At 46.6% G+C, this 22,014-nt stretch overlaps 1 protein-coding gene across 2 annotated transcripts in view; it reads right to left on the bottom strand.

Moving 5' to 3' along the window:
* Positions 1–3,957: 3,957 nt before the first annotated feature.
* PKD2L1 (polycystin 2 like 1, transient receptor potential cation channel) overlaps positions 3,958–22,014 on the bottom strand; it is a 53,761-nt gene continuing 35,704 nt past the window's right edge. The window contains exons 8-16 of one of the 2 annotated variants that reach the window (XR_014548620.1): positions 21,737–21,918; positions 16,328–16,448; positions 14,295–14,393; positions 10,525–10,646; positions 8,966–9,083; positions 8,710–8,846; positions 6,889–7,036; positions 5,242–5,566; positions 3,958–5,116 (exon numbers count right to left, since the gene is read on the bottom strand). Coding sequence is in view for 1 of the 2 variants with exons in the window: in XM_083615583.1 (XP_083471709.1) it covers positions 5,369–5,566; positions 6,889–7,036; positions 8,710–8,846; positions 8,966–9,083; positions 10,525–10,646; positions 14,295–14,393; positions 16,328–16,448; positions 21,737–21,918 (1,125 nt within the window). In the remaining variant the exon portion in view is untranslated. Of the gene's footprint in view, positions 5,567–6,888; positions 7,037–8,709; positions 8,847–8,965; positions 9,084–10,524; positions 10,647–14,294; positions 14,394–16,327; positions 16,449–21,736; positions 21,919–22,014 lie in introns of both variants that reach the window. The other variant, XM_083615583.1, reaches the window with a different exon arrangement.

Below are 22,014 nucleotides of genomic sequence, written 5' to 3'. Positions count from 1 at the left end.
GAAGAAGGGGGATCTCTTTTTGGATTGTTTAAACCTGCAGAAGTGAGTTTAAAGTAAAGTAACTTTCCACCGTCCTGATCCTGGAGCGGAGTGTCAGGACTGACGTTTGAAGCTCGTTGACCAGAGACAAATGTTTTTGACAGATAGTTAAAAGAAAAGTAACATAGTGACTCCATTGTTTCCTTTCGCATTTTAAAGGAACAAATATTGTCTGAATATTTTAAAAAAGAAACTTTGTTGCTATTGTTCTTAAAAGAAAGAATAAACAAGTTGTCCCCCTAGAGGGAGACTGTGAAATTGTAACCAACTTCAGGAGCTTGCAGCTGTTACAGATTACAATCATGGGAAAGGACTCGTGACCTTGCAGGACAATGTTTTCAGAAGCTCTGTTGGGTGCTTTCTGTAAAATAAATGCCCTATTGGATCAGCTAAGCCAGAAGACGGACTTGATGACTAATGCGACCAGAAATTTTGAACAGGCAGTAGGAAACTACATGGAGCCTACCCAGGAACTAAAACAGGAGTGTGCCATGACAGCACAGATGAGAGAAGAGGATATTGCTGAACCCTGGGTGTCAGAAATGGAGGGAGCTGCGGCCCTGCAGGATCATGAGCCTCTGGATTCGATAAATGAATTTGGAAAAAACCAGATGTGGAAAGATAAAGTTAGGTTTGGTTTGGAAATGGGGGGTTGGAATGACCCTCCCATGCCGGGATGTTTGGACTTTCTGAGTCTGGTAATGGGCCGTCAGATGTTTGGAGCTGTGGGGGCTTTTAATTTTGGAGGGAATCTGAAACAGGTGTTTAAATATCACATGGAGTTTAGTCTGGACTATGGAAATGGGGCTGATTTGTTGAAAAGGGTCAAAAATATTACTAAGCTGGAGTTCCTACGAGTGGAAGGAAAATATGAAGAAGAGTCGCGGAAGGGACATGGAAGAGACTTGAGGGCCTCGGATATAAGGACACCAGGTTAATGCGCTAGATAAATGGGACAAAAAGGACTGACAAAATCCGGAACCAGGAGGAAGGGACGCTGGATGAAGATTGGATTGTTTTACTTGTTTTTCTTTTATCATTAGGACTGCTTTAAAATAATTGATGAATGCTAGAAAAATGTTGAAGGGGAACTACTTGGTTCTAGTAAAAATGTTTAAAGAATTAGGTTAATGGTATGGTTATGAGAAGTCAGTAAAAATAAGATTTAAGTTCTAAGTTTTAAGGTTTGCTATAAGACAAGATGAAAATAGATCAAGATAATGTAAGGACAAAATATTATGAACTATGGATAGGATCTGCTGTGATAATTATTAACCAGGATACAAGAAAGGGGAGGAGGAGGAGGTCAAAGAAAGAAGGTAATGGAAGTTAAAAACTTGAGAATGATGGATGTATTTTTTTTCCATTTTTGTGTTTTGTCTTTTTTATTTTTTATTTTTTATAATTTTAAAAAATCTTTAATAAATATTATTTTTAAAAAAACAAAAGGGGTGGAACAATTTTTGTGTGATGGCACCGGTGCGTAAGCTGAGGTCCGAGGAAAACCACTTCCCCAGAGTGGGGCTCTGTGTAGGATAGATCTGTTTTTAAATCCCTTCATTTGGAGATGAACAGCAGCATTACCACATCTGCGGCACTCCCTAGAGTTGGCATGGAGGCGCCAAATATGCCCAATTCATGGAGCACAAAGATTGCACCTTCCATGTGCAATGCTGCTACAGAAAAGTATTTTTGGCTGCCTCCACATTGGGACTATAACCTTAAAACCCAGGGCTTTTTTTCAGCTGGAATTCGCTCCCATTGCTCTGTCCCAGCTCCTGCCAACCTAGCAGTTCAAAAGTACACCAGTGCAAGTAGATAAATAGGTACCACTGTGGCGGGAAGGTAAATGGCATTTCCGTGCGCTCTGGTTTCTGTCACGGTGTTCCGTGCGCCAGAAGCGGTTTAGTCCTGCTGGCCACATGAACCGGGAAGCTGCCTGTGGACGAACGCAGCTCCCTCACGAAGAGTCGGACACGACTAAATGACTAAACAACAACAACAACATCGTGTATTTATTCAGCCAGCACGGTGGTAAGAAACTTGTTGCTTTCAAAGATTCAGACGGGGTGTGTGGGTGTGGGGATGAGGGGAGGAAAAGAAAGCCACCCACACTGTGTACATATTGTTCACTGAAAAATCCTTTACTCCTTTTGAGTTACATTTAGAACTTTTAACCAGAAGCGCCATATTTTTTTTTACAAGAATACAAGAAGTCACAAATGACAATACGGCAGGTGACGGCACCGCATAGCAATAGCCATAGAATCGTAGATTTGCAGAGATGCAAGGGACCACGATGGACATTTAGTCCAAACCTAGCCCGGAGTGACAATCATTGCGCATCACACAAGAGGATGGGAAGACATGGCAGGTTATCGTGCCTAATCTAGTCATCAAGCATCAGTAGCAGTGCTGAGATGTGTGTGTCGCTTCACAGGCATGGTGGAAGGTCGATCTAACACATGGCGGAGCGCTTGCGGGGTCTGAGCAGAGAACAAATCTACACAACGCAAGGAAGTATTTTAAGTCTGGTGCTGGCCTTCACAAGCAAAACACTGCCAACAGGAGATCCAGGCAGGGGGGCTCCGGATTAGGGGCCACACAGAGGCGGAGGAGGAGTTGGGCGGACCTGGCAGGTGATAGCAATAAGTCCAGCCCTGGGTGCAATGGTCCAGGCTCTGCATATGGCTTTGGGCTCTACCAAGAGAGAGGTACAAAATGATACGTGGAATTTTAGGTTATAATATCTGCAACCTCTATTTAAAGCAGGGGTCAGCAAACTTTTTCAGCAGGGGGCTGGTCCACTGTCCCTCAGATCTTGTGGGGGTCCCGAACTATATATACCGTATTTTTCGCTCTATAAGACGCACCAAACCACAAGACAGTTTTTGGAGGAGGAAAACAAGAAAAAAAATATTCTGAATCTCAGAAGCCAGAACAGCAAGAGGGATCGTTGCGCAGTGAAAGCAGCAATCCCTCTTGCTGTTCTGGCTTTTGGGATAACTGCGCAGCCTGCATTCGCTCCATAAGACGCACACACATTTCCCCTTACTTTTTAGGAGGAAAAAAGTGAGTCTTACAGAGCAAAAAATACGGTATATATATTTGGGGGGCGGGGGGCGGGAATGAACGAATTCCTATGCCCCACAAATAACTCAGAGGTGCATTTGAAATAAAAGCACACCTTCTACTCATGTAAAAACATCAGGCAGGCCCCACAAATAACCCAGAGATGCATTTTAAATAAAAGGACACATTCTACTCATGTAAAAACATGCTGATTCCCCGACCGTCTGCAGGCCATGATTTAAAGGAACAGTCAGGGAAAACATGTATACAATAGACAAAGAAGCCATTTGAAGCTTTCGTCTGAGGCAGCGGATTTGCACCAGACCAGCTATGGGCCATTCCAGATTGATGCTGTTTCTGGATAGCAATCAGTCACACGCTGGCAAATTTAGGTGGCACAATCAAATGCACTGGGAAGTGTGGGATAGTAATGGCCTGACGCATGGTTTTGTAACTTCCTCCCAAACAAATCAGAATAAACGCTTCATAAATGGCTAACCTTGCCTAAGCTCCCCACAAACTTTGTGCAAATGGATTAGGAGGAATGCTCAGCAAGCTGGCAGTCTGGAACCAGTCCATATGCAATAAATAGACAGGTATCTATTTAGCTATGTATTCAGGTGCATAGCTGTCAACTTTCCCCCTTTTTAAAGGGAAATTCCCTTATTCCGAATAGGATTCCTCACAAGAAAAGGGAAAAGTTGACAGCTATGTGCAGGTGGTGGGAATTTGCTGCCTCAGATGGAAATGTTATGTTCGTCCTTGTCTATCGTAATTGTCCTATTAGTTTTATTTTAAGCACATGTTGCACATATTATTATTTGTTTTTACAGCACTCGGAATACATACCATTCAATTATATTTATTATAATATATAGTGTGGGCATGATTTCCCTGCATTGAATTGAAATCCATGTCGAAAAATATTTTTATGCAAAGAGACAACAACTTTTAGACTTCATCAGGGCTTTCAATCTATCTGAGCAGGACTGGGGTCCATTTGAAACATACAGAAGCCAGCGGCAAAATTTGTATCCAGATCTGAAATCTGCCCCCCCCACTCCAATGCCCAGAGGAAATATTGATCCTTCTCCATTGCAGTTCATCGCATGTAGCCAAACATGGTTGTGTTGTGAAGACTGTGTTCTTTCTCTTCCAGGGGTGAAATGAGAAGAGACTTTAATTGCCATAGCTGTCAACTTACAGATTTGAAAATAAGGGACCAGCAGCCTCAAAAATAAGGGATCAGCACCCAAAATAAGGGATTTTCCGGACACAGGTATGTTCAACTTCTGAGCCCCTCCAAGCCAAAGGCAGAAAACCCAGCCAGCAGCCAAATGAAGCCTCAAGCGGTGGTTCCCACAGCGCAGCAACCCGGCAAAGGGGATGCAGCAAGGAAAACCACCGTCACCTCTCTGCTGGGAAGCGCTGAGCAAAGGCGAGTCCCCAGGCAACGCGGCCGATTTGATCGGCACAAGGCATGCAAGCTCCACCCCCCAGTCATTCTTAGACTCCTTATTGGGTGAGCAACGCAGCCAAGCAACACAGTTGGAGCCTCCCTCCTCCCTGGCCAGCAGGGAGGGAGGGAGAGGAGCTGCTTCATTTGAAACCCGGGAAATTTAAGGGACATCATCAATAAGGGACAGCAGCGGGACACAGCGCTGGGATAAGGGACTTTCCCACCAAATAAGGGACAGTTGACAGCTATGTTAATTGCACTTTTGAATCCCATGCCACAAAAAAGTAGCTACGGATTTCCCCAATAAAGGAAGGGTTATTCTGTGCCCCCGTGACATTTATCCTCTCTAAATCACCCTCCTTGCCAGCTCCAATTTGCTGCAATTTTTAACGACTGAAAATTGCATACTTTTTTAAGAAATCCAGTGGCGCAGGCGCAGTTTTCAACAGGAAAAGGAGACGAGGTTAAACTCTCTCTCACCCCACTGCTCTGATCAGGACTGAGGCCCTTGAGGTTCCATTTTGGAAAGAGCGAGACATGGAGAGTCTTATGTATTACAGTATTTTAGTGGGGGTTTTTTTGGAAGCCGCCCAGAGTGGCTGGGGAAGCCCAGCCAGATGGACGGGGTATAAATAATAAATTATTATTATAAATTATTATATTATAACCACGGGATTAAAAGCACAATTAAAATCACGCATAGGTGTTTGTTCTTTAGCCCTGACTAGTCTAAAAGTAGTAAAATAGCGGAAATTGTGGTGGTGTTTTATTAGCGAAGTGGGGTTGTTCAGAAACGAGTTAGAAGCTTTTATTGGATTGTCGTGGGGCGCTCTTGGGTGTCTGAGAGCCGGGGAGCTCTGTCTTGGGGTAGAAAGCACTGCTGCCACTCAGGGGGGTTAAGCGGACATCGTTCTCCTGCCTCTCCGATCCACCTTCTTCCTTGATGACCCACTCGGCGTTCTGAGGAACCAGACTTCCTTGGCTGAACTGTTCTTCCTGCAAGCAAGAAAAAGGGTGAAATATACTCAGAGTCAAGAGTGGATTTCATGCTCTTTATTCAGCTCATAGTGGTGAGGAGGAATGAAAGTTTTCCCAAAGTATCTGCTTTATATACATTATTTACACAATGGGCTGCATGTGATTGGCTAATTCCGGGATTCTCGTGGCCGACTCTGGGGTTGCGGCGCTCATCTCACTTTACTGGCCGAGGGAGCCGGCGTACAGCTTCCGGGTCATGTGGCCAGCATGACTAAGCCACTTCTGGCGAACCAGAGCAGCGCACGGAAACGCCGTTCACCTTCCTGCCAGAGCGGTACCTTTTTATTTACTTGCACTTTGACGTGCTTTCGAACTGCTAGGTTGGCAGGAGCAGGGACCGAGCAACGGGAGCCCACCCTGTCACGGGGATTCAAACCTCCGACCTTCTAATCGGCAAATCCTAGGCTCTGTGGTTTAGCCCACAGTGCTACCCGCATCCCTTAGCAAGCCTACTCAGAGTTAAATGCCATCTGTAAATCAATTTCAAGACACTTATGAGCAGTGTGGGCCAGCACAATTGTTGATTCGCATTGAACTACAGCAGGCTTCCTCAACCTTGACCCTCCAGATGTTTTGGGCCTACAACTCCCATGATCCCTAGCTAGCAGGACCAGTGGTCAGGGATGATGGGAATTGTAGTCTCAAAACATCTGGAGGGCCAAGGTTGAGGAAACTACATTTTGTTTTAAGCTTGGGTTTCATGTGACTGGCGAACCAGGTAAAAGCCTTTGCCCCATTCTATTGGGTGGAGTGGATACCGTACTTTTCTGTGTATAACACGCCCCCATGTATAAGACACCCCCTATTTTGGGGTTCTAAAAATTCAGAAAAGGGGGGGATTGCTCAGAGTTGTTGACATTTGGGAGGGGAGGATTGCCCAATGTGGATTCTGCACCCTGAGTAGATAGGTAAAGGTAAAGGGACCCCTGACCATTAGGTCCAGTCATGACCAACTCTGGGGTTGCGTGTTCATCTCGCTCTATAGGCTGAGGGAGCCGGCGTACAACGTCCGGGTCATGTGGCCAGCATGACTAAGTCACTTCTGGCAAACCAGAGCAGCGCACGGAAATGCCGTTTACCTTCCTGCCAGAGCGGTACCTATTTATCTACTTGCACTTTGACGTGCTTTCGAACTGCTAGGTGGGCAGGAGCAGGGACCGAGCAATGGGAGCTCACCCCGTTGCGGGGATTCGAACCGCCGACTTTCTGATCAGCAAATCCTAGGCTCTGTGGTTTAACCCACAGGGCCACCCGTGCAATTGGAACCTACAGATACCTACTTTGCTAATGTTGTTGAGTAGCTTGCTCGCTGAGTCCTTGTTCTTGAATCTGCTTCTCTCCAGACCCTCCAGCTTAACCACCAAGGCTTCTGTCTTGGATATGACACCCCCGATGGAATGCTCCAGCTGCAGAACCCGTCTCAGGAGTCTGCGGAAGAAAGTGAGGTTTGTTCCCATGCTGACCTCTTTGTGCATCAATCAGCAAAGGAGAGATTATTCACAATCTCCGCTTCTAGTTTTGAGCCCAACTCTTCCAAATTCGTTTGATATAAGAAGGGGAATATTAGACCCTCTGAGTGTCCCTATTTTCCAGGGACAGTCCTGGATTTGCAGAAGCCATCCCAGTTTCTGATTTCATCCCCAAATGCTCTGCTTTTCTCCTATTTTCATTGGAGAAATGTTGGATGGTATGGAGTTAGGCGACCCCTGAGCCAAATAGTAAGTAGCCATACAATCAGTGTTTTTTTTCTGGGGGTACACAGGGGTACGCATACCCCTAAACATTTTGTGAATCTAACGGGAGAAGAAACTAAAAATGTTTAATTTTAAAGGTTTTTTTCTAGCATGGTGAATCGTCAGTTCCGTTGCTACCCACGATGGTGGCCTCATTTTCTGTCACAGTGTTTTTTCCTGAGTCTCAGACAGAAGCGAGTGTTTAACGTGGGAAGTAAGGTAAAGTAAAGGGACCCCTGATCATTAGGTCCAGTCATGGCCGACTCTGGGGCTGCGGCGCTCATCTTGCTTTATTGGCCGAGGGAGCCGGCGTACAGCTTCCGGGTCATGTGGCCAGCATGACTAAGCCGCTTCTGGCGAACCAGAGTAGCGCACGGAAACGCTGTTTACCTTCCTGCCAGAGTGGTACCTATTTATCTACTTGCACTTTGACGTGCTTTCAAACTGCTAGGTTGGCAGGAGCAGGGACCGAGCAACGGGAGCTCACCCCATCGCGGGGATTTGAACCGCCAACCTTCTGATCGGCAAGTCCTAGGCTCTGTGGTTTAACCCACAGCACCACCCACGTCCCAACGTGTGAAGTAGGAGTTAATAATAATAATAATAATTTATTATTTATACCCCGCCCATTTGGCTGGGTTTCCCCAGCCACTCTGGGCAGCTTCCAACCGAATATTAAAACAATGTAATACAGTTGAAATCTAGCACTGTGATTGGTTAGTTCCATTGTTACCACCTCCAATGGCTGCCTCATTTCCTTTCCTGGTGTTTCCTGAGTCTCAGACAGAAGCGAGCGTTTAATGTGTAAAGCAGTGTGGAATGTGGACATGTGGTGTTTTACTGATAAAAGTTTGGCCTCATTGAGGGGCAGTATTTCAATATGAGTAATGCATGTTCTTTGTATTTTTGTCCATCTACTGTATTTATTTTCCCTGATTTGAACTATACAATTGTGATTTTATTGAGTCAAAATGAGAGTACCCCTGAACATTTTTTAAAGAAAAGAAGCACTGTATACAACCATTAGAAGACATCTAAGGCAGCCCTGTACAGGGAAGTTTTTTTAATGTGTACTGTTTTATTATGGTTTTTATACAGTATATATTGGAAGTTGCCAAGAGTGGCTGGGGCAACCAAGTCAGGTGGGCAGGGTATAAATATTATTATTATTATTATTATTATTATTATTATTATTATTATTATTGAATAGGACATCCCTATTTTCATCAGAGAAATGTTGGAAGGCATGGTGTATGGGCACCATACCTATGTTTTGCATAATACATAATTTAGTGATCTCTTTTTGGGTCTGTATATTCTGATGAGTGTATTTGACAGGTACTAATAAAATGAAATAATAATACAGACGTTTGGAACTCCTCCTCAGACACCGGGCTAGATTTGTTTCCTTGATTGTTCTTTGCATCCGCAATGGCAAATGGGCCGTCCAAATTGTTGTCTCTGAAGGATTTCCCCAAATTCTCAATTTCTGCATTCAACGCAACCTAGGAAAGAAGAAGCAGCTAGTCATTTTTATCGTGTTCAGGTATGACCATCGTGCTTTTAAAACTCAGGACCACAATCAAAGGCACTCCTGTGACACAGAGGGAGAATGTATCCTTACTCTCTTCTCCTCCAAGTCGTTCCGCATTCTCTTCTGCTCCTCCTCATCCAGAATCTGGTTCCCATCTTTATCAAACTTGGCAAAGGCTGCCGTGATCTCGTGCTCAGCATGGCCAAGCCTAAGGAAGGAAGGACAGCAGGAGAGAGACTGGAGCTGAAACACAGGGCCTGAACACCTAACATTCTTATTATCGACGAAAATTTGGCAAAACGCTTTGGCCACCCCTTCAGCATATGCTGTGAGTGTGGGATGTGATTCATGAGGAGCAGTCAAGCACAACATTCCTTCTTTTCCTAGAGAAGACATCCGGGGGAATTGTGATGCCCTGGGATTCGGACTCAGAGGCTGAACCTGAGGAATCCCAGCCTGCACAGGAGTCCCCGCCTCCAGGACTGGCTGAGCCGGGGCTGGGGCTTGAGCCTGAAGGGTCCTCACCTGTGCTGGATCCTCAGGTGCAGGCACCAGCTGAGTCTGCTCTGGCTCCTGAGGTCATGGAGGACCCATTGCCTGCAGGTGCTCCACTCTCAGCCCCGTCAGGGGAAGCTGAGGTTGCCTCTGGGTCCGGTAACCCTCCGGCTTCTCCTGAGCTGCAGAGGCTCAGGGCAGAGAGTCGGAGGGAACTAAGTTCCCGCAGGAGGAGTGCTTGCCTCCAGGCCAGGAGAGGCAAGTCTCCTGTGGACCAGGCCACCCTATGCCTCGGGGTAGATAAAAGCCAGCCAGCCCCAGTCCCAAGTTGCGGGAGCAACATTGTTGGTAGCCAGTTCCTGCCTGCACCCTGTCCTGCTGGATCTCCTGACCTTGCCTGACTCCCTGCTTTGGACCCAGTTTCAACTTTGATGGACGGCCTCAATACTGCACCCTCGACCTCGGACTGAACTCGGACCACACCTCACGGAAACCCATGGGACCAGCACAGGAATGTTTGGTCCAGCCAGTCGAAAACTTCCTGTTTCCTCCTGGCCTGGAGCATCCTTCCTCTTGCATGTGACTAGAGGCGGGCGTGACCTTACCTGCCCAGGTAACAAAAAGGGCAAGGCACACAACACACTTTCTTCTTTTCGACTCTTCTCCATCTTCCTTTCGGTGTGTGAACTGCAGGACTGCTAGCCTGCAGTCACTGGGATTATTCCCCCATACGGGATAGGTCCAAATGTATATACTTTGTAACTAAGTCTTCCTTCAGGAATCCAACTGTGAACTGATGATGTGAGTAAACATGTGTACTTTAAACAAGATTGTGGCGTGTTCATTCTTTTAAGAGGGATAATAAGGGGACTTACCAGGAACTTTATTGTGAAAGGCTTAAACGAGCCTGCAACCAGCTATCTGCTGTGCGTTTAAAAGGGGAATGTAAAACTCTGCTAAGTTATGGAACTTGCTAGCGCAAGTTAGGAAGGATATTAATAAACAATATATCCTCTCCTGCCTCCCTGAACATTCCCACAGTGAGACTAAGATATGTGAGGAAGTCTAGCATCAAACATTGTTTGTTGGCCGATGCCAGTCTGTGGTATGAGGGACTTCTAAGAAAGTTCTCTGCAACCTCTGAAGCTACTTACTCTCTCAAGCTGTTCTTAAAGTCTTCAAATTCCAGCTCCTTGGTCCCTTTCTGCAAAGCTTTTTGCACATCAGAGATCCGGTCTTTTTTCAGCTTCAGCTTCATTAGGGTCCTATTATAGCCCTGGAGTTAAAAGATGCATGGAAAAATTCAGCCTTGCCACCTCACCCTGCTGCAGGCAGAGGAAAGAGGTATGGCAGCAACATGAACAGTCTGGAATATGGTCACAATGAAATCAGAACAATTCTTCACAAGACATCAAAGTGAGTTCACATGTCCCCCCCACCCTGCACACCTTCCAGTTCTCTCTGCAGTGTGTCTGAAGAGCTTAATAATAATACTAATAATATTTATTATTATTTATACCTCACCCATTGGGCATCTTACAGCATATCTAAAAACATAATAAAACCATCAAGCATTAAAACCTCCTGATACAAGGCGGCCTTTAGATGTCTTCTAAAGGAACCAGTGTGGTATAGTGGTTAAGAGCGGTAGATTCGTAATCTGGGGAACCAGGTTCGTGTCTCCGCTCCTCCACATGCAGCTGCTGCGTGACCTTGGGCTAGTCACACTTCTTTGAAGTCTCTCAGCCCCACTCACCTCACAGAGAGTTTGTTGTGGGGGAGGAAGGGAAAGGAGATTGTACATGACCCCAGTCAAGCTTGCAAAAATTTATCATACGCCCAATAATAAATGCTGGAAATGTAAGGAAACTGAAGGTACTTTCTACCACCTTTGGTGGACGTGCCCAAGGATCAAGGCCTTCTGGGAAATGATCTATAATGAAATTAAGAAGGTACTTAAGTGTACCTTTCATAAGAAACCAGAGGCCTTTCTCCTGGGCATGGTAGGCCAATTGGTGTCAAGGAAAGATAGGACGTTCTTTATGTATGCTACAACAGCAGCAAGAGTTCTTGTAGCAAAGTATTGGAAGACACAAGAACTACCCACGCTGGAAGAGTGGCAGACGAAAGTGATTGATTATATGGGACTGGCTGAGATGACTGGCAGAATCCGTGACCAAGGGAAAGAGACGGTGGAAGAAGATTGGAAGAAATTTAAAGTTTATCTTAAGAACTGTTGTAAAATTAATGAGTGCTAAAATGTCATGGGTAATGTAAAACAGAATTGCAGTGATAAATAATTGGGTAAGAGGAAAAAGATTAGAAACTGAATTACAAGTACTGAAATTAGGGGTTGCTGGAAAAGTTTAAAACAGGGATGCAGAAAAGGGAGGTATGGGGAAGTCGTGGAAACAAGGTTCAAGAAAGAGAGGTTAAGAAATTATATGTGTTTACATGTTTGTTTGTTTATGTGTCGTCAATTGTTAGTTGTATTGTGTTTTAATATATGTTGTAAAATTAATAAAAATCTATTATTAAAAAAAAGGGAAAGGAGATTGTTAGACGCTTTGAGACTCCTTCGGGTAGTGATAAAGTGGGATATCAAATCCAAACTCTTCTTCTTCTAAAAGTTATATAATTCTTTATCTCCTTGACATCTGATGGGAGGGTGTTCCACAGGGTGGGTACCACTACTGAAAAGGTCATCTGCCTGGTTCCCTGTAACTTTGCTTCTTGCAGTGAGGAAAGAAGGCCCTCGGAGTTGGACATTAGGCTGATGGATGGGGGTGGAGACACTCCTTCAGGTATACTGGGCTGAGGCCGTTTAGGGCTTTAAAGGTCAGCACCAACACTGTGAATTGTGCTCGGAAATGTACTGGGAGCCAGTGAAGATCCTTTAGGATCGGTGTTACATGGTCCTGGCAGCCGCTCCCAGTCACCAGTCTAACTGCCGCATTCTGGATTAGTTGTATTTTCTGAGTCCCCTTCAAAGGTAATGTTAAGTTGTGGGTGAACATCTCAGACGACACAGCGATTCTTCAAACAGCTCTTCTTTATTCACAGACCAGAACTGAACTGAACTGAAGGGTTCAGCCGGCCTACTTATATAGAGCTCCACTAGAACGCAACAGTAACCACTTTCTGTAACTATCCAATCACTGAACGTTACTTTCAATCCCTTATTTGCATATGTGGACCTGAGTGAAAACTATCTACAGTATCCCCCTGCTGGCCCAGGGTAAGAACTTCAGTACATAACAGGTAGCCCCATGTAGAGTGCATTGCAGTAGTCCAAGGGGGAGATAAGCTGTTCCTCCCTCTTCCCTCTTCCCGGCACCCAGCGTGATGCATAACAGTGGGGCAGAAGGACCCCAAGTTTTGTGGACCTTGAGGAAATTATGCATCCTGAGGGTTGCTGGGGTTCTGCATGCCAGGGTGCTGCCATGTAGCATCTGAAGCTGCAGAAATTGGAAGGAGGAAAAGACTGCCCTTCTTTTCCCTCCTTAGGGCTTCTGTAGCAGAACCTTTGTTGTCTCAGGATGTGGGGGTTCAAAAGGAAAGGGGTGTGTGTGTTTCTGTAGCAGGTCACCTGATTTTGAAGCTGGTGTGGGGGATTTTGTTTAGAGTCGACCTTAATCCTCTATCAGGTTTATCCCCCCCCCCCACCATTCATTGACAGGATTCAAACAAACACCCCAAATTCAAACACTTTGACAGATTAGAGAACTGGGCCAAAACAAACAAGATGAATTTTAACAGGGAGAAATGTAAAGTATTGCACTTGGGCAAAAAAAATGAGAGGCACAAATACAAGATGGGTGACACCTGGCTTGAGAGCACTACATGTGAAAAGGATCTAGGAGTCTTGGTTGACCACAAACTGACATGAGCCAACAGTGTGACGCGGCAGCTAAAAAAGCCAATGCAATTCTGGGCTGCATCAATAGGAGTATAGCATCTAGATCAAGGGAAGTAATAGTGCCACTGTATTCTGCTCTGGTCAGACCTCACCTGGAGTACTGTGTCCAGTTCTGGGCACCACAGTTCAAGAAGGACACTGACAAACTGGAACGTGTCCAGAGGAGGGCAACCAAAATGGTCAAAGGCCTGGAAACGATGCCTTATGAGGAACGGCTAAGGGAGCTGGGCATGTTTAGCCTGGAGAAGAGGAGGTTAAGGGGTGATATGATAGCCATGTTCAAATATATAAAAGGATGTCACATAGAGGAGGGAGAAAGGTTGTTTTCTGCTGCTCCAGAGAAGCGGACACGGAGCAATGGATCCAAACTACAAGAAAGAAGATTCCACCTAAACATTAGGAAGAACTTCCTGTCAGTAAGAGCTGTTCGACAGTGGAATTTGCTGCCAAGGAGTGTGGTGGAGTCTCCTTCTTTGGAGGTCTTTAAGCAGAGGCTTGACAACCATATGTCAGGAGTGCTCTGATGGTGTTTCCTGCTTGGCAGGGGGTTGGACTCGATGGCCCTTGTGGTCTCTTCCAACTCTATGATTCTATGATTCTATTCTATGATTCTATGTAGCATCTGAAGCTGCAGAAATTGGAAGGAGGAAAAGACTGCCCTTCTTTTCCCTCCTTATGGCTTCTGTAGCAGAACCTTTGTTGTCTCAGGATGTGGGGGTTCAAAAGGAAAGGGGTGTGTGTGTTTCTGTAGCAGGTCACCTGATTTTGAAGCTGGTGTGGGGGATTTTGTCTAGAGTCGACCTTAATCCTCTATCAGGTTTACCCCCCCACCACCACCATTCATTGACAGGATTCAAACAAACACCCCAAATTCCCCACTTCCCATCATCTATCGTTTCCCAGAAAAGCCTTATAATGGTGAGCGTTTTCTCAATGCACAAACCCTCCGAAACATAATCCAAATTTCACAGGAGAGGAAATGTGGATTTCAATTAATGAAGGAACCTGTTTCAGAATATCCGTGAGCTGCAGTTCATTCTTCTGGTTTGAAAGCTCCTCTTTGACTTCAGAATACGTGTCGTTGATAATAGCCAGGAACATGTTCTGTGGGAAGAGAAGCAGAAGGGTCGGTTCCTCCATGTGGACTAGACACATAAAGCACCCTCTTTGCTCCATGGAGCAAATGAAAGTACTGTAAATTATACCTCCCAACTATAACACTTCAAGAATCTTTATATATATATATATATATATGCTCAACTGCTGTCACAAATAATGTAGTCTTTCCCACTCCACCTATTTAGTGGCAGTGCCAAAAAGAAGGAAATGTCCCACAAGCCACCTAGTTCAGTGCTGGGGGGGGACACAGTCATTGTATTATAGTCTAAACCACTGAGAGTAGGGCTTGCCGACTGGAAGGTCGGCAGTTTGAATCCCCGCAACGGGGTGAGCTCCCGTTGCTCGGTCCCTGCTCCTGCCAACCTAGCTGTTCAAAAGCACGTCAAAGTGCAAGTAGATAAATAGGTACCACTCTGGCGGGAAGGTAAACGGCGTTTCCGTGAGCTGCTCTGGTTCGCCTGAAGTGGCTTAGTCATGCTGGCCACATGACCCGGAAGCTGTACGCTGGTTCCCTCGGCCAATAAAGCGAGATGAGCGCCACAACCCCAGAGTTGTCCGCAACTGGTCAGGGTTCCCTCTACCTTTACCTTTACCCCACACATCCTACTGAGTTGCCCCAGCCACTCTGGGTGGCTTCCAACACATATAAAAACATAATAAAACATTGAAAAAACTTCCCTATATAGGATTGCCACCAGACGGCTTGCGGGGTCAAATAACTCCATACCCTCCCCAACATTTCTCCAGTGAAAGTAGGGACATCCTATCAAACCCTCCAACATTTTTCCAATGAAAACAGGGGCATCCTAAGGAAAAGCAGGACATTCCAGGATCCGATGGGAAACTGGGACAGCTTCTCTAAATCAGGGACGTCCCTGGAAAATAGTGACACTTGGAGGGTTTGCCATTTGGAGGGCTACAGGTTCCCCACCCCTGACCTAGACAAACTGAGAAGAAAAGAAGATGGAGGCGCAAAACTCTTCTTCACGACACCACTTATAAGCGCTCTTGCTTGAGACTTGCTCGATGCAAAGAACTGCTGCTTGCTCCAGGTAGCCCTGCTTTGAGCAATCCCGAATAAAATATACAAGCCAATGCCCTGGGACCCTGGCTGCCCGAGCACCCACAAAATTCCCCTGAAGGGGCTGGGCACTCACAAATTTCAGTGCCAGAGCCATGCACGCTGCATAGCACCCACAGCCCCGGGCTTCCCATGGTCACGGGGCCAAGCTGGGATTCCTGCCATCTTGTTTGCAATATTTTGTTGGTGTAAAGCAGAGAGACTTCCCGAAATCTAGATCAAAGCCCTGCATTGAGCTGTTGTGACAATAATCTGTTTGTTTGTTTTCCTGATGGTATATAACTTGAGAACAGAATCTAATATATTCCAAAACGCTGGAGTGGTTTCCAGCCGGCTTTTTCACAGCTCCATCTCTTTGCAAAATACCAGCGCATTTGCTCCTATCTGCTTGGCTCATAGGTCACATCACTTCATACCCTCCAACATTTTTCCGAAGAAAAAAAGGACGTCTTAAGGGAAAGTGGGGCATTCTGGGATCAAATCAGAAACAGGGACGGCTTCCGTAAATTCAGTACCGTCCCTGGAAAATAGGGACACTTGAGAAACAGCGGTAATCTCTGTAAAAGGCAAAGGTAAAGGGACCCCTGACCATTAGGTCCAGTCGTGACTGACTCTGGGGTTGCGGCACTCATCTCGCTGTATTGGCTGAGGGAGCCGGCGTACAGCTTCCGGGTCATGTGGCCAGCATGACTAAGCCGCTTCTGGCGAACCAGAGCAGCACACGAAAACGCCGTTTACCTTCCCGCCGGAGTGGTACCTATTTATCTACTTGCACTTTGACGTGCTTTCGAACTGCTAGGTTGGCAGGAGCAATAGAAAGCAATAACGCACAACTTACCAACAGCACAAAGAAGACAAAGAAGACGTAGGTGACAAAATATATCGGCCCCAAGACCCGGTTAGCGTTGTCAATGGCGTTGTAGTCAAAGTCGCCGAGGATTATTCGAAACTGGGTGAAACTGGAAGGTAGGAAGAGGGTCAGGGTCAGCAATGTATGGCAGAATGCTTCGCTGGGTGCAGAAAATAAGTTCAAGTGGTAAATATGTCACCGTGTATCCCTAGACCTTGAATGGAGGAGCTCAGGGCTCTGGCAGTCTAGAAGTAGGGCTTTGTAGTGTTGTGCTGGGCTTGTAGGACCCATACTTCCCATGACAGAACCTTCTGTGCACAATAATAATATAATAATAATAAATTTTATTTATATCCCGCCCTCCCCAGCCGAAGCTGGGCTCAGGGCGGCTAACAACAATCAAAATAATCCAACATTCTAAAAACATTCATTATAAAATTAATTAAAATCAAATTAAAATCAAATTGATGGCAACCATTAAGCAAAATTCTGTGCAGATTGCCAGAGGAGGGGGTCAGGCTGCGCCCTGACCAAAGGCCTGGTGGAACAGCTCTGTCTTGCAGGCCCTGCGGAAAGATGTCAGGTCCTGCAGGGCCTAGTCTCTTGTGACAGAGCGTTCCACCAGATTGGAGCCGCAGCCGAGAAAGCCCTGGCTCTAGTTGAGGCCAGCCTAACCTCTCTGTGGCCTGGGATCTTCAGGATGTTTTTATTTGCAGACCGTAAATTTCTCTGTGGGACATACCAGGAGAGGCAGTCCCGTAGGTACGAGGGTCCTAGGCCGTATAGGGCTTTAAAGGTTAAAACCAGCACCTTAAACCTGATCCTGTACTCCACCGGGAGCCAGTGCAGCTGGTATAGTACCGGATGAATATGATCTTGCAGCGAAGACCCCATAAGGAGTCTCGCCGCAGCATTCTGCACCCGCTGGAGTTTCTGGGTCAGTCTCAAGGGCAGCCCCACGTAGAGCGAGTTACAATAATCCAGTGTGGAGGTGACCGTCGCGTGGATCACAGTGGCTAGGTCAGGGCGAGAGAGATAAGGAGCCAACTGCTTAGCTTGGCGGAGATGAAAAAATGCCGCCTTTGTTATAGCTGCAATCTGCGCCTCCATAGAGAGGGAGGTATCAAAGATTACACCCAAACTCTTAACGGACGATGCTGGCACTAATTGCACCCCTGCAAGAGATGGGAGTTGCCCCCTCAATCCCATATCGCTCCGTCCCAGCCAGAGGACCTCTGTCTTCGAAGGATTTAACTTCAACCGGCTCCCACGTAACCATCCAGCCACAGCTTCCAGACATCTGGTCAGTGGTGTCTGCGGCCGAGTCAGGATGGCCATCCATCAACAGATGGAGTTGGGTGTCATCGGCATACTGATGGCAACCCAGCCCAAAACTCCGGACAAGCTGGGCGAGGGGGCGCATAAAGATGTTAAAAAGCATCGGGGAGAGAATCACACCCTGAGGCACTCCACACACCAAGGAGTGGCGCGATGACAATTCCCCCCCCCCAAGCGCCACCCTCTGTCCCCGACCAGAGAGAAACGAGCGCAGCCATTGGAGGACTGTGCCCTGGATCCCCACGTCGGCAAGGCTGTGGTCTAGGAGTTCATGATCGACCATGTCGAAGGCTGCTGACAGGTCTAGAAGAATCAGCAGCCCCGACCCCCCTCGATCCAGCTGCCTGCGGAGATCATCTGTTAGGTCGACCAGAGCCGTCTTGGTCCCATGACCAGCGCGGAAGCCGGACTGGAATGGGTCGAGAGCCGATGTTTCATCCAGAAACCTACCAAGCTGTTCAGCAACCGCTCTCTCAATCACCTTACCCAGGAATGGAAGATTCGAAACCGGGCAAACATACAAAACATGTAACTGAAGTTGTAAGGTTAGTGCCTCAGTGGGGAACCTCTTCGTCCTGCCAGGACTCCCCATTTGGTCCATGAAGTAGTTTGGACCAAACGAGAGCCACCTGTCCATTTCCTGAAATCACTGGGCATCAGGTGCAGGGCAGGTCAAGCTGTGGGGCCAAATTCAAGCAGAAAGCGGGGGGCTGCTTGCATCCATAATAGCTTAAAGGTAAAGGGACCCCTGACCATTAGGTCCAGTCGTGGCCCACTCTGGGGTTGCGGCACTCATCTCGCTTTATTGGCCGAAGGAGCCAGCGTACAGCTTCCGGGTCATGTGGCCAGCATGACTAAGCCGCTTCTGGCGAACCAGAGCAGCGCACGGAAACGCCGTTTACCTTCCCGCCGGAGTGGTACCTATTTATCTACTTGCACTTTGATGTGCTTTTGAACAGCTAGGTTGGCAGGAGCAGGGACCGAGCAATGGGAGCTCACCCCGTCACGGGGATTCGAAGCGCCGACCTTCTGATCGGCAAGCCTTAGGCTCTGTGGTTTAACCCACATCGCCACCCATGTCCCTTCCATAATAGCTTATAATATCTTTAATGAGAGAGATTAGGGTCAGAAGGTGTCAGGGACTGGTCAGAGGGGGGAACCTGGCGAGCCTTAAAAGTAGGAGAGCAAAGAGCTCAAAGACAGAGGGCACTTAGCAACACCTGTAGATGAGGTGATGATGATATTGATGAATGAGGAGGTGGGAGAGATAGGAGGTGGAGAGTCACTTGGGACAATGCCATTATCCAAGAAGCTGGGCTCTATGACCTCTCTCTGTAAAGATTGAAATAAAAAAGGACGGTTGGAAACTTTCCCTTGCCTTTATACTTTCCTGGGCAACCAGCCGGGAGCCACTGACAGCATCCTGACAGATGGCTATCCTGTGAATTTAAAAACTACCCCACCCCCCGATATAAAGCACTTAGATTTGCACGTGGCAACTTTGTATGGTTATTCCTTCAAATACTGAACTCTGTGGCCTGGTGAAATGGGTCCATCCAGTAGAGTTGTTCTAGGGCTGGGCGATATCTGGTTTCCAACATTGTGGTATATCACCAGTTAAACATCGCAATATACTGATATATATATAAATATATGGAGCTATGTAGAGGCACTGGCTAGCTTCACGGATTCCCCCACACTGTGGTTCCACTGCTCTTGCAATTTGCTGCCCCCTGCATGAGGCAGGGGAGAGCTGAGCCAACAGAGTTTACCTGTTTCGCAATATATTGCCAGGTGGTGCTTTTTTTCCTAAAAAATGTTTAGGAGTACTCTCATTTTGGCTCCTCCCCCTCCCCCCCCAATCCCTGGACGAGGGACTCAAGGTGGCAGAGGTGGCACTGAGAGGACGGGAAGGGCGACAGCAGGGTCGGCTTGAGCGAGAAGGAGGGGGAGCAGAACCGTCGCCTCCACCACGGCCACCCCAGACTCCCCTCCCCGGGCACCAGAGGGGAGAATGATGGAGCTCCAGTCTGTGCTGCTGCTGCGGAGACAGCTGGCATGTCGGTCCATCGGTCAGTCAGTTGGCAACACAAAATGTTGGGAGATTCTATTCCACCTTTTGCTGCAGACATGGGATTGTAGTGTGTCACATGTCTGTTTACATTCCAGCGCAGTTTGCTGGCGTAAGCGGAACTTCCGCTGTGTTGCTTTGGCTTTGAGACTCTCTCCGTGAAGACGGCAAGGAGAGACGACATGTTTCTTTGTTCTGATTTATGTAATATAAATCTGTAGTTTTCGTATGTATCCACAGCCTCCAACCTCTTCTGTTGTGCAGCTTACTCTGCTACGTATAGTGAGCTCAAGGCAGCAAGCTTAGTCGCTGATTTACGTCGGAGCCAGAGGTCGATGAATCCCTGCAGCGTGAAGGCTGAGAGGGAGACGATCCAGCTGGGGGCTAGCCATCTGGCCTTTCGACCCCCAGATGCCGACAAACATGTCCCCCTGTGTCCCCCCAGAAAAAAGCACTGTTGGCAGGTCAAAAATTATGAAACCGATATCACAATACAGTGGTACCTTGGTTCTCAAACTCCTTGGTATTCAAACAACTTGGAACCCAAACACTGCAAACCCAAAAGTAAGTGTTCCGGTTTGTAAACCTTTTTCGGAACCCGAACGTGCTCCGTTTTGAGTGTTACGCTTCTGTTTTGAGTGTCACACTTCCATTTTGAGTGCTACGCTGAGGTCTGCCTGGTTTTTGCTATTTATTTTTGGTTTTTTGTTTTTGTGGCTCATTTTTGGTTTGTTTTTGTGACTGTGGAACCCAGTTCAGCTACTGATTGATTGATTACACGTAGGTAGCCGTGTTGGTCTTATTGGTGTTTTGCAACTTTGACCTGTTGCAGGACCTTGGCCAGACCTTAGCAGAGCATATGCAGAGTTCTCAAAAGCAATCAGTTGCAGGCAGGATGGACGAAGCAGGAACAAGACGCTGCTACCAGTAACTTGATTACTTAGAGGTGTTTATTATTTACAGCAGACTTCAAGTTACTATATACAAGAACAGAACAGATACACAGATCTTAACTAGCTCTCTCTTAACAAACTCCAAACGACTCTCAGAACACCACACTGACCAACCAACACATTCCAGTCAGTAAGGTCATAAATCATCATGCCTGTGTGAGACCTTAACCAATGGTAAAGCTGTTTCCAGGGTCCCATATTTCCAGGCAGATAACTCCTCAGTCATCCTTGGCTGTCTGCCAACTCTTAATTGATTCCGTGTGAAGCTGCACAGAATTGCATGTAGTCAAAATCCCAACAGGTCTGCTGTAGTAAAAAAAAAATAAAAAAAAATCTTCCAGTAGCACCTTAGAGACCAACTAAGTTTGTTCTTGGTATGAGCTTTCGTGCACACGAAAGTTGGTCTCTAAGGTGCTACTGGAAGAAATTTTTTTATTTTGTTTTGATTGATTGATTGATTGATTGACAACAGTACGCTGTTTATTGCTTTCATTTTATGGATCAATGGTCTTGTTAGATAGTAAAATTCATGTTAAATTACTGTTGTAGGGGTTGTTTTTAAAAGTCTGGAACAGATTAATCCATTTTGCATTACTTTTTATGGGAAAGCATGCCTTGGTTTTGGAACGCTTTGGTTTTGGAACAGACTTCCAGAACGGATTAAGTTTGAGAACCAAGGTATCACTGTATGGACTTCAAACCAGTTTTGGATGATATATCGATCTATCACCCAGCTCCGAGTTGCTCTGGAAGCTGAGCTCCAGTCCTGAGAGAAAGGTTATTCGCTTACCAACAACCTTGGAGAGTTTTCTGATTAAGCGGTCTATACTTTTGTCCTGAACAAACAAGCAAACAGGAGAACAAACAAACCCCGTACACGCTAGTCTACACAATCAGGCACACACTATAAAATGTAGAGCAGGTGTGTGATGCGGTACAATTCAGTGCTTACCAACCTATGTGGTGGCATGCGACCAAAAACCTTAAAGGAGGGGGAGGAGGAGGAGGAGGAGGAGGAAAGAGAGGCCCACTCACATGCATTTGACAAAGGTGCTGAAGTTTTCCACTTGGGTCCCGAAGAGAAGGTATCCTAGCTGGGCGTAGGCAAAGAAGACGATGAAGAACATGATGGCAAAGCCTAGGATGTCTTTCGCACAGCGAGCTAAGGTGGAGGAGAGCTGTGTCATCGTTTTGTTAAAGCTAATGTATTTGAATATCTGGATGGGGAAGGAAAAGAGAAGGACAGGTTAAGGACAGGTTAAAGTGAGATGGGATGAGGAGAAAGCCTGGGGGAATTTATGGACTTCCTCTCA

This window comes from Podarcis filfolensis, assembly GCF_964270895.1.
Source record: "Podarcis filfolensis genome assembly, chromosome: 5".
NCBI classification, from domain to species: Eukaryota; Metazoa; Chordata; class Lepidosauria; order Squamata; family Lacertidae; genus Podarcis; species Podarcis filfolensis.
This window is presented reverse-complemented; position numbering and strand designations above follow the sequence as displayed.